The sequence below is a fragment of the Caloenas nicobarica genome, chromosome 4, assembly GCF_036013445.1.
Source record: "Caloenas nicobarica isolate bCalNic1 chromosome 4, bCalNic1.hap1, whole genome shotgun sequence".
In the NCBI taxonomy this organism is placed as follows: domain Eukaryota; kingdom Metazoa; phylum Chordata; class Aves; order Columbiformes; family Columbidae; genus Caloenas; species Caloenas nicobarica.
Window position 1 is genome coordinate 45,635,493 of NC_088248.1, and position 13,252 is coordinate 45,648,744.

The following is a 13,252-nucleotide window of genomic DNA, read 5'->3' on the forward strand; positions in this document are numbered from 1 at the left end:
AACATATCCCCTTAATGCACACGCTCAAGCCTTATTGATATTAATGGGAACTTGTCATTAAGACTAGCTAAAGTGAGTGAGTCAAAGCTTCTTTAGAAAATGGAAGCCAGCTGGAGTGACTGTGGGATGCTGATATGTAACCTATCACAACAAAAATAAATAGCACCAATAAAAAACCCCCGTAAACACAAAACAACAGAACAAAATCAAATAAACAAAATGGGAAAGCTAAGTAAACTGGCATTGTAGCAGCACCACAAGCCATTTAGGCTTTTGTCACAAAAGGTACTTCAGCAACAATCTGCTTCCCTGCCCCCGGGTTTAGAATCCCCAGATCCGGGCTGCAGCACTTTCATGGGGAGTATTGCAAGGATCAAAGCAGAGATTCTGAGAGCATTGAGCTTTTCTCATGTCAACCTCCCCTCCAAAAGAATTTGGAGCTGTAGGAATACAAAAGCTGCCTGAGCTCAAAGGTAGCATTTCAAGAAGTATGAAGCCATGTTTTCAGACAGGGCTCCCAGATGAGGCCAGATATCTCTAGCCTACTACTCCTGGGGTTCACCCATTCTCTTTTACTCCATGTTGTCTCTTTGGGAAAGCTTGTTTCTAGGGAAGGCATGGCAACTTTGTCCAGAACCTTATACCTTCTTATTCATTTACTATGGTTTTTGTTTCTCTGAAGAGAGGAACAGAATTAGTGTGAGTTCTTTGTAGACTCAAAAGCTATTCCTATGAATTTCAGAAACAAAAACTTAAGATATTCCTCTGACAGGCTTTACCAAATAGCTGGGTTAGACAGTAAGGGTCTTATACTATGTAGCACACAATATTATGAAAACAGGATCCACACAAGTAGCTGATGGACATCATTCATAAAGGTAATGTGACATTTTTGGGTTTACTTTTAGAGACAATACCAGCTCAGCTATAATTTCTTAGATCACATGACTTTTTGAGGCAAATTTCCGTGGAGATGGCTACTGCATTAGTTTATCTGCTGCATCTTGCACTGGTGAGAGGGTTAGCTATAAAAGACAGTTTCGTGAAGCTTGACGTTCCAAGGGCCATCTCCTGCCCTTTCTGACATTTCAACTTGAGCATGTGATGCTTTAGTTCCAGGTGACAGAGCTTGTTCCCAGATTCTACAAAGAAGTGGAATCTTTAGGATGCCTATTAGTGAATTAGACCTGTTGCTTTCCTAGGTAATCTCCTTTGTGGGAAAATAAGATGATACAGAAAATAACTGTTTCACCAAAATGCACATATTTCCCATCTTAATGGGAAGATAATCCTCATTGCTTTCATGCTGTTTGTTTCTCTAGGCTCCTCCATTTATTTTTTTCTCCAGTATACTTTACCAGTGCTCCTCCAATTTCTGCTGCTGGATAACCAAACTCTTGTAGAGATTTCTCCTAGGTACTGGGTTTAAACTCCCTTTATTTTGCCTGAGTACCAGAAAGAGCAGCTCTCTGGACTTCTGAATCAGAGCCAAGAAAAGCATCTATCTGGGACTGTGGCTGCTTTCTAACTTTCTCTCTGCTGAGGCAGGCAGCAAAGGGAAAGAGGCCCCATTATGGACGTCTGAGCAATTTTGTGCAACAATGCTGCACAGCACACACCTGGCCTCTGGACACTGACTTAGGCTGAAATACTCAGCATCAATTCCTGAAGCTCGAGACGGTCTCGGAACTTGGGAAAAGGCAAAATCTTCTGTATACTTCCATTTCCAAGTTCCCATTAGTTTCCACAATTTTAAACTACATGAACAAAAAGAACCCATGAAAATTACTTTATAAGGGAAATAATCATAATTGGAATAGAATCAGAAAAAATAATTTCCAAAACCAGCTGTTCTCTGATTTTAACTCTGATTCTAAGCATAAGCCCAGATAAGAATCACAATTCTCATACTTCAGGTTTTCAATGAAGCTGTAATCTGTGACTAAAAGTATGGTCACTTAACCACAGTTTTATGTTTAGCTCTGCCTTTTACCTGGAATATTTTACAATTTTGTTGATTCAGCTCTTTCTGATGCTGTTTCTTCTTCTCAGAGAATCCACTGTAAAACCTTTTTACCTAAGCTCTCTTTGAGGACCTCAAGAATAAAGAAACATCCTCAATGTGGACATAATGTCTTTGAAGGTGTGGTTCTGTCTTACACAGGCACAGTGCTGGATGGAACAAGCCTGTATTACTTTTATTGTTCTCTCAGTGGTTTTCATCGACAAAACCAACAGGAGTCTCACAATGTCAGGGATTGGAAGGGACCCTGAAAGATCATCTAGTCCAATCCCCCTGCTGGAGCAGGAACACCTAGATGAGGTTACACAGGAAGGCGTCCAGGACGAACAGTATTACAGAAGCAGAGCCACTAGCAGCACATGTGTATGTGCCACCAGCTTTCCCATCATTTTGTCATTTCATAGATACATTTATAGTCTGGCCCTCCTCTACAGAGGATGGGAGACAGACTTTTCTGCACTGCAGAGGTGGGTCTTGCCAGCAGTTTAATTTCTGTAGAGCTCTTAAGGGGGATTTTTGTCCTTTGGTGGGAGACTCATCCTTTCTCTTTGTCTATTAATGCTGAACAGCTGTAATGCTCATCCCTGCCATGTCTAAGAGAGAAAATGCGGTCAGACCTGACCGAAAGATATCCCTCTACAGGGAGACTACCCAAAAATGGAAATAAGGAAACTGTTCACTTTAGCTTACAAAAATGGTGCTTGAAGAAAGTAAATACAGTTAGCCGATTAATTTAGAAGTAGGTTAGAAGAAAATTCAGATGTTCCATGCTTCCCTTAGCTAGGTAAATAGTCATGTAGTGACTGTGCCTTATTTACACATGCCAGAATATATTGATTATGGTATCTTTGGTTACAACTACTGGGCTGTATGCCGATTCACAGTACGGATTCTTAAAAAAAACCCCAACCAACCAACCACTTTTAGAGCTGTGTAACAAGAGTTAGAAATGACAGCTTTTACATGCTTGTTAATATTACTATTTTTTTAACAGCATCCAGAGTACTGACAGCAAATCACTGACTTTCCAGGTGACTATGTGCAAGTTTGGGCTCAAAATACTTTTTATAAAACATACACAAAACTTTAAAAATATATACACTGTTCTTTTCAGACTTGAAAATGATAGCATGCTGAAGTATTTGTATAAAGTTTGAACACTGTTGTGACCCAGTAAAACTCTGGTCTCAGAACATCTCTCTGTTTTGCAATTCAGTAACAAATTGCTCAATCTAAATGAAGGCTTTGTTCTGACTCATTTTAATCATGCAGATAATCTCAAAAGAAATCAGAAGTGATCTGGATTTGACCCAAATTCCATACCTTCTTTCTGGCCATATACGAGTGTACTAAGGTACAGAAAAGTGAATGTATGTATAAAATGTCCAATTGCATGCTGTTTTTTGACTTGACTTAACCAAGAGAAAAGCAACAGGACACTTGGGTACTACGAGATTATTTATGAAGTTCACTCCTGTAAGAAACTGTGCTTAGGAGAGGAAAAGGTTAGTTAGAGGAGAGAAAAACAGTTTCGTGCAGTCAGTGGTCACGGCTGGGGACAAAACTGCATTAAATATCGCCAACAGTTACCATGAATTAACAAGTTATATTATTGAAATTTGTACCTCAGTATAAACCAAAAATAGTGGTAGCCCAGAGGCTACAAACGCCACAAACCAGTATTTTGCTTTTAAACAAATCTCTTCAAACTCTACAGACCACTTGCTTTTAATGAATTTGGAACGGATTTTTATTGAATTTATTTTCATTTATTTTAAGCAAAGTGTTTGATACGCCTTAGTTGACCACACAACTGCGCAACAACTTAGTATCATTTTCCTATTATCGAATCTGCTATGCCGATGGTTTTTTTTTGCAAATAACTGTTGCATAATATACTGTCAGACTGAACACAGAAAACTGCTAACGGAGTGTAACGGGATAACAGACAAGTTTGAATTCTTTTCCCCTTTGACAACCTGTTTGAACAAAACGGAGGAGGAAAAAAGGAAGCATAATTACATGAGAAGTGGCAGCAGTGTTGGTTAAGGTGGTGCCATCTGACACAGCAGACATCTGGCTCAAGGTTGGGGAAGGTGTTTCAGAGCAGTCAGTAGTATCATAGCTACAGGTCTGCAGCTCATCTAGAATGGCTGTGGAGGACTCACTCATTGTGCGGGAGGAGCACTCACTCATGGCAGAGTCTGTGCTCACAGAGACGGTTTCGTTCCTGTGGATAATACTTTCAGAAGCTAGGTATGGGCATTTATATGAAAATTGTGAAAGGGCTGGGGTTTTATAAAAGCGTGAAGGCAGAAAATCATCAAGCGCTGGCAGAGAATATGGTACTAGATGGGTGCCACTGTCTGGTGAGAAAGAGGCTCTGTTAACTGGTACCACAGGAGGAGGAAGAGGCAGTGGAGAAGCTTCTGTTGCTGTTTGTCTGTGTGTCTGTGAAGCATTTACCTCCATCACAGGGGCAGTTACTTTCTGGTTTCCAAGCTGAGATTTGAGGAAAAAAAAATAAGAAAAGAAACAGATTACCAAATAAATAAATAAAAAACTTTTCCCTTTGCCTCTTGCTGTGGGTAGGAGAACTACAAAAGCGTATGTTTTTCAGCAGCCCGAGGAAGTTCAAGTTCACATGGATTAGGAAGTAAATCAACCACGTTCTATATTAGAGCAGGAAAACATGAAAGTAGTTAATGCATCAAATACTAGTGGAAGCAATGCCAGAAACCATAGTGTGCTGGGGATGAATATTCATAACGTACTGCATATATTAATGATCTCAGCTGTGCATTGAGAAGGTTCATGCTATTTTATACTTTACATGAACGTGAGGCTAGAGAACATTATGTTCATTTTGTTTGTAAAAGGAAAAAAGGATCTGCAAGTCTGATCTCTGTAAACGTTGCTCTCTTTTTTTGTCAGAGGACAGGTATCATTTTGAAATTAACTGTAATACACAGATGGGCAGGACTGCAAGCTAAATGGAAACACTAGTATTGAATGTTCATACAATCTGCAAGCAGTTTGTAGACTTGCCTCTTGTGACTAAATACATCTTCTCCACTGCCCCTCTAATAAAAAAGTTTGGATGATAGAATTTCCAAGCACCCTGGAAGCACCCTGTTGTCCTACTGGATAAGGTGTACGCATAGGAGCCTTTTCAACATAAGAGGACACAAGGATTGTTAGGGTAATGGGTATACATCTGAGGAACAACAAAGACTGGGAGCACAAGAACAGGACAGGGATGACTTCATGCTGAAAGAAAACATACTAGTTGTTTGGCTTCAGCACAATTCCTTAAAAGGGAACATCCTCCCCCATGAGAGTGCTTCTGAAAATCGCCACACAATATATGAGCTTTATATTCTGTTATTTCAAATCAGTCACAGGGCGCTGGGTTTAAGCGAGTCCTGAAACTGTTTTTTAGCATTTGCAACTAACTTATTTTTGAATTAAAGATACATGAAAAGCATGTTGGCATCCAGTCTTTGGTAAACAGCTGCAAAAATCCTTCCATACTGCCTATTAGCCACAAGCTTTCAAACAGTTCTTGAAGTATGTCAAAATACTGCCTGCTTCAGCACTAATGGTTTCACTTGTGATAGGGCTGAGGAACTCTGGAATAGCTGCAGGGAAAAAGTGTTCGGGATTTTAAATGTACATAAAATAGAAGACATTAAGACACCACATGCAGGAATTACTACTTAAAAAAGCAACATTTACTGTCAGATATTACATTGTTACCAATAATATTATGGTTATTTCCTATGCTCAGAATATGCAGATGTCTTTAATCATTCAAAAATGTTTCAAACCATCAGATTAAAATGCCATTGTGGCATTTTAATCCAAAATCTGAAAATATCTTCTAAAGTTCTTATGGAAGACTTGGAACATAACCCAGATTGTGCTACTTATGAGAGGTCACTGGGGGTCCAGTTCCATAATTCTTGCTGAGATAACTAGAATTTACACTTTACTGGGGTCAATGGGACCATCCCTATGAATAAGCATTTCAGGAAAGAATCTTAAGCATATGAACAGATATCTGTCGCTTGTTACAAACGGTTCAAAAGAACTCTTTGGCATTACTGGACCTCTGGGGTACACAAAAATAGCCAGAAGCTGTTGTTAAAATCTGCATTTAAAACAGTGAAGAAACTTAGTCAAATAGCTTAACATCCAAATCTTATTCACAGCAATGTCAAATCTACAATTGAAAAAAAAAATCCGTAGAGTAAATATGAATAGATTACTACTTCATCAGAAAAATCAATAACTAAGTATATGACTGTAAAAGGAGATATGATTATTTAGAGATAACTAAGTTGCCAACTGAAACTTCAAAAGAACTATGGAATACTACTAAAATAAATTAACGACAAGGAAGCATATGCAGATGTGAAACAGCTGGTTTTACAGCACAGCATATCAAGGGTTTAAGATGTGTGCATTTACGTACACATATAAGAAACAGTATTTTCACCTCACAGATACATAAAGGGATGACAGAACCATCATTCATGATGAATTTCATAATCTATGTCATAATTCGAGATCTCCAGCAGATGACATGAACCAGGAGATCATAATGCAATTATGAGGCAGAGTCAATATGAAGCCCTGAAGTTCTTGAGACAAGCTATCCTCTCAGCATCCCCAGAAGGAAAATTACATATGACTGAGCCAAAATATGCAAATCGATCTCTAAATTGTTAAAACAACGAGAAATTCTGGAGATTTGAGAAACCTAGTAAGCCTTCAGCTACCAACTGAGAAGATTGTCTGCATGCTTGGGAAAAGAAGATGTGGACAACACAAGAACAGATATTCAGGGTGCATCCAGAGAGCTAGTGACACTGAGTTCTCAAACAACTAAATTCATTGTGTTTGGCAAATAATAGCTGATTTCATCAAGCCATATTCTTAAAAAGAATATAAACTTATGATTCTTACAACGCGGGTAGAAGGAATGCAAAAATTCTAGGTACTTATTCCCTATATCAAGTTTCTCAGCTTTGTAGAGTAAAACTTGAACATTCTTCCTGGTTCTAGAATTCTGTCATAGGTGCAACCATCACTCTGGGAAAGAGTGGCTGAAATGGTGATTTAAAACATTATTTTTGAAGACTGATTAAACCATTTAAAAAACCCGATCTCTCTCAACATGGACTGTTGGTGAATTCTAAATGGATATGTTTAGCTACTACTAATCCATATTTTTCATCACTGCGAAAAATATGAGAAGGACAAAGCTGAATGCATTCCAGAAAACTTTTAACACCGGTTCCATTCAGTGTGCTTCAGATGAGGTTTGTTATTGTTATAGCGCAAGAAGCGCTAGCAGAAGTCAGGCAGATTAAGTGCCAAACAAGTACTTAATCAATTAGGATGATGAAGAACTAGTTAGACTACATAATTATCTTGGATTGTGAAGCAACGCTTGAGAGAGAGAAAAAAAAATGTCAATATGGTCTTATTGTGAATTGAAGGTCTCAAGCACATCTTTCTGCTGGTCCTTGGAAATGTTCACCTTCCACCAAATAGTAAAATGTCAGGCCTGACGGATATAGTTTCTGCCCAATTCACATGAAGTACACAGGTGACCCTAGTATGGGTTTTAAAACCAGTCATCTATCATTTTGATGCAAGATCCGTGGGGAGTGGTGCGATATTACTAATGACACCAAAGTGCTGGCCTTGCTTCAACAGTCAAGACACAGATAAGGAGACTCAGAGATAAGTGAATAAACTCATTTTGTTAAGACGTGGGAGAGTTTAGTAGTCAACAATCAAATTACACCCATACACTTGCACAAATGGGTAAAAATACCTCTATTTTTATTTGTTAAAAGCTGATGTAAAAATCTCCAAACTGATGCTGCAAGTTATATTCCTATGCCCATTTTTACTACCTAGCCCTCTTATTCTAAACTCAATATAAAGAGGTGGAATTCAGCCCTTGTACGAAACCACACTAGTGATACAGAACTTAAAATGAAACTTATGTGCTCTGTTTTCTTAGCTTGCCATCTGTCCCCAAAACATTGAAACCTGTCTCCTCTCCCTTCTACTTCACTCAATGTATTGTCCATGTCTAGCAAACAGTAATGCCTGTATTAGATAAACTGATTCAGAGACAGTATTTTGAATTTGAGGCTTTTTGCCTTGATTCACTTTTCTACAGCTATAAGGCTGGCAAAAGAAACACCTTTGTAAACACCTGGTGTAATAATTTTTATTCCTCCGGGACATCAGGACTAAACCAAGTGTTTACTCATCTGTGGAATTCAATCAAACAGGAAAATGTTTTGCATTCTCAGTTTGAGAGAGCATTATCTAGAACAAGAGCATGCTTACCAAACCAGGAACAAAACAAACATAAAACTACCAGGTGTTTATTTCAGAAGATGCATCTCAGAGTTCTTCACCAGTTTAGAACTTTTGCTTTTAAGAAATTTGGACAACAGAATTTACCTCCATCGGTCTCATACTAACAAATACTAATTTCTCTGTTGAAACAGATTAGGTTATTTCTCCCATATCTGCAGTATGGCACAGAGCAGCAGCATCTCTTGAGACTGTAATAATGGAAAAGAATGAATATTGAGTAACTTGAATGCTTTTCTTTTCACATATACTTTTAAGGGGTTTAACCTTTCTCTGAGTAGGAGTGTTCACAAAATGTCACTTTGTGAATCATACCACACTTCTGCTTGTTCCTAAAATTCCAGCAGATAAGCTCTTAAATGAAGCGCAAATAGGAGTACAAACATAACAAGATACATTAAAGAACACTGCAAAATTGTTGTCCATGAACTTGGACCATATAAGTTCTCTCTTGGTTGTATTTTTCCATACTTTGTGACATAATATAGCTGTACATGTACTCTACACACATAGATACCTGCACATGCACAGTATTTCTCATTCACCACCTCTAAGGAAGTGATGATTAGTCAGTCTTACCTCATTCTCCTCCACATACATAAACCCAGAAGCAGAGGGAGAGCTGTTTGTTTTTATAGCACCTTTCTAAAGGCATTTGGCATTTAAGGGGTTCTGCGGCAGCTTTGAACATTGCTGGTGGGCCTAATCTAGAGTCTGAGAGCATCCCCAGAGAATATAGCTTAACATAACCACCTGTGATCTGCATATACAAAAGCATTTTAACCAGTGTACAGAGTCCTGTAGAGCTTGCAAGTCTTAAACAATTTAAACAATGAAAGTACAATCATGCATACCAGAAGTTAATTTGTCTATGTAAGAGAATTGTGAATTTTGCAAATACCATGAGATATAGCACTAAAGGGGATCATAATTTTTGGCATTAGTTAGAACAGCTCCAAGATTTCAACCACAGATCTGAGACAGAAAATAAATCTTTCTAGACATACAGCTGTAGCCTTGATTTCTAACTGCAACCCAGGGCATCTTGGCATTGGGACCTCAACTGATGCAGAATTATATACTGCTTTGTGCTGATTTGTACTCTAGTTTTAGGTACATATTTTAACACAGAGCTAGCAAAACCCATTGGCTCCATGACTCTATTGTGATGCCAGATACACCAATTCATACTAATATTTAGAATTTATTTCAAAGTTGAACATCAAGGAGGATGTCAGCTGAATTCTGCAGGCAAGAGATCAATAATTAGATGCAGTTTGAAAAGCTGGCTACATTCCTGAATGATCCTTGTGATCAGCTGAAATTTGTATAATTTTATTAAAAAAAAAAATCAGTTGCCCAATTTATAATCATTCTTCCCACACACTGCAACCAAGGAAAAGGCAGAAAAATAACTGTGCAGTTGCCAAACAAGTCACAGCTACTTTTCTGCCTTTTGTGAGCTCATCGTGAAACTAAAACAGATTCTAAAATAAAAAGAAACTGCAAAATGTGCTTTGACTTTTAAAATTCTAAAAAAAAAAAGTATCTAGAAGATAGATTATTTTCAGTCATTTTGATTAGAGTTTGAGTATTATTCTGGATGATATAAAAGCTATTTCCCCTAATTCTTGTTAGCTGTCACAAAAATACTTTGTTAGAGAAACACTTCGATTTATCTGAGCATATCCAGTGTGTCATATTGCAAGAGGCTGAACAACTATTTTTAAGTGAAAACATAGACGCATAAGATGTACTGGCCACTCCTACACCTGTTCTAATGTCTGACAGCATCCCTTGATGCCCATATTTAAAAGGCTTGCAAGCCTGCCTCCAACAGCCTTCATAACCACTCTGTCTACCAGGAAAGGTTCTTGCTCAGCCGTGATTATTATTTCCGACATGATTTCTTTACTGTAGGTCTTGTTTAAATTGACTTGTTCTATTTGACAAAAATCTCTGAGTAGCAAACTAGTTCTTCTCAAGGATAAAGTAACTTGTTTATTTCAAAATGTTCTAAATTTCATGTAGCCTAGCAGAAGGGTTTAAGATGATAGTTTTGTCTGCAATCTCGAGAAGGACAAATGTGATTAATTCTTCTGTGCTCCCATTTGTTAGTGGCGTGAATTCAAAGCAAGCATTGCAAATTGTTGCCATATGCTTTCACAAAGCTTAGTTCTGTTCAAAATTTTTACTTGGGAGTTAAAGGGGGGGAATTGACATATTAAAATCTGTAAAATTATCCTGTAGCTAATGCAGATGCTGCTTGAATGTGATGCTGTGAAAGAACCACAGTCTGACAGAGCAGATGTGTTACTACTATTGACAAGTGTGGGGCTGTCACAGGACTTCAAGTTTGCAAGATTGTGCTGCATTCACTTCAAAGTAGCCCCACTGATGTCAGCAGAACTAGAGGAACACAAATATGCCATGATAGGATTCTCACTCAAAGCTTTGAGGCAGATATGCCTAGAACTATAGCAATCCCTCCCTTCCACTGAAGGAATTTCAAACTCACATAAACTGGTATATTCGTAAATATACTAGAATAATTAACTTTTAAAATAGCAAAATCTTAACATGACTAGGTAAAGCCGAGTAGAAATAACAAAGTTTATTCAGAGCTCTCCTGTTGCCTAGTATGTATTTGCTGCTTCTTTACTGCTCCCAGGCTTATTATATTTGACTCAGTAACTTTCTGAATGGTGACAAACCCTGCTCAGACTCCTCTGGTCCTATGCTGTGTGCCTGATACTCCCATTTCTCCCAGATGACACCAGTATAGTTAACAAAGAAGTTTAACCTCAGTAGGCATAGGGTACAGGGGAAACAGAGGGACTTAAAAGTTGAGTGCCTTGTGACGCCTCATGTAGAGGTGGGTTGACAAAAGATTTTAACAAACCATTTTCTTTAAAAATTGGTATTACACAGGACACATAGGAGACAGCAATGACTAGCCCTGAAGAAAGCACCAACCAACAAAATGTATTTTTGGTGGCCCTAGAAAACTGGCAGAGCTGCATTTATACAAACTCCCTCAACCCAACCTTTTCTATCCATACTTGCTCCTTCCAACACCTATGGCGGCATAACACTTTAATGCAACCCCTCTAGGAAAAGCCACATAAGCAGATGCATCACCTACAATTCACTGATTTCCTGTTGTGCATTTGCACTCCATAAAGTGCTCACAAAGGAACAAAGAAGTCTACCTTACAGCTCAGCTGGGCTAGTTTTTTTCTTTGCAATATTCTTCCAAAAATTTCAAGTTTTGTTTAGTTCTGTTTTGATCCATGTGACAGGTAGTTTTACCCAGAAAACACAAAGGTCTAACTTTGATATTGTAAGTATAACTAAACAGACGGTTATTAAGTGATTCATGAATGATCTACCATAAAAGATGGAAAAATTAAATATACCACATGGCATTCTGCAGCCTGTGAAGAAGGAAGAACTGTAGACTTTTGTCGCAAATCCTGTGAAGACATCTTTGAAGTGTCTGGAGAAATACTAGGTGGATGTTCTTGGATTTCAGGCTCTGCTTTATTGTCAGGGATGGGAGCTATCTGAATGGAAAGAGATGCTGTGTGTATCTCAGGCACAGGGTTACAGGCAGGTGAAACAGGCCTTTGTGGAGATACTGGCACTTCAACAGGCTTGAGCTGTTGCTGTGTATTACAAGGAATGCTACTGGCTGCGTCACGTGTCCGGGTTAATTTTAGGGTAGATACCCGACGTTTTGGAGACTGTTGCCTTTGGCCTTGATGAAGAGTAGTACTAATACCAGCTACTGTGCTTGTGCCTGCACTGGAGATTGAGGTCAATGGTTTAGTGATTTTTTGTGCATAGGACACAGTTGTGTTAGTTAATTGAGAAGACATTGTCTCCTGGACAAAAATCTCGTTAGTGTAATAGGCAGAATCTGTGGGAAGGTGTTTAGCTGGACTGCTTGTTACAGCCTGGAGATTAATTCCATTCTTGTTATTAGTTACTCCTGCTTTCCGAAAACTTTCTTTTCTAGGGGGTGGCAGAGGTGCCTTATTTGCCAAAAGCATCCACACACAGCAAAATAACATTGAAGAAGAAACAGAAAGAAAACAAATGTTAGCAGGAGATATAACTCAGTTTCACTTTTATCTTTAAATAAAGGAACTAGCAACTTAAAGGGCTTTATCCTAACATTGCTCAATTCAATGGACACCTTTTGCTGTTCAGGGCCGTACAGCTTGTGTTTAGAAAGCCAGATGTTCCATTTGCTCAGAGTAAACTGGGATCAGAAGGGCGCCTGCAATAGTCCATTTTCTTTTAAAAAAATAATTATTACACTGAATAAGAATTATTACTGTACAATTGTTCAGATATGTAAGTAATTTCCAGCATGTACTCCATGATCTTAGATAACAAGCTATTATTCACAGGTAACACACATATACAAAACCCACAGAGCCTCTTAGCCTTTCAATTCAAATCGTAACAGAGACAGTATTGACATTGCTATGTTCAATATTTTTTGGACAGATAAATATGTTCCGAAGTTAAGTAGCTGTGGTGTGGGTTTTTTTTGTTTTGTTTTAGTGTGCTGTAATTATACTGTTCTGCAAAACAGGCAGAAACATTGTCTGCCTTATAATTAATAAACCTTTATTCTCAGATATTACTTTGATGACTGATGCGTTTCTCCAAGTGTAAAATATTAATAAATACTCTTTGAAGTCTGAGAACACTCCTAGAAAGCTTTCATTTGTGTATGACCTACTTTTATTTAGCTGGCTGTCGTGTTCATTGAAAGCAATTCCTGGTAATTAAGCTGGAGACATGCATCCT

The 13,252-nt window shown here is 38.3% G+C and overlaps 2 protein-coding genes across 20 annotated transcripts in view; both read right to left on the reverse strand.

Annotated features, from left to right (window-relative positions):
* LOC135988609 (sorbin and SH3 domain-containing protein 2-like) overlaps positions 1-13,252 on the reverse strand; it is a 158,212-nt gene that overhangs the window by 57,463 nt on the left and 87,497 nt on the right. The gene's annotated exons all lie outside the window — the stretch shown is intronic.
* LOC135987883 (uncharacterized) lies at positions 1,659-12,483 on the reverse strand. Its single transcript, XM_065633148.1, has 3 exons — positions 11,848-12,483; positions 4,046-4,525; positions 1,659-1,757 (listed from the first exon to the last, which is right to left on the reverse strand). Exons 1-3 carry the CDS (start codon positions 12,481-12,483, stop codon positions 1,659-1,661), a joined length of 1,215 nt encoding a protein of 404 aa, XP_065489220.1.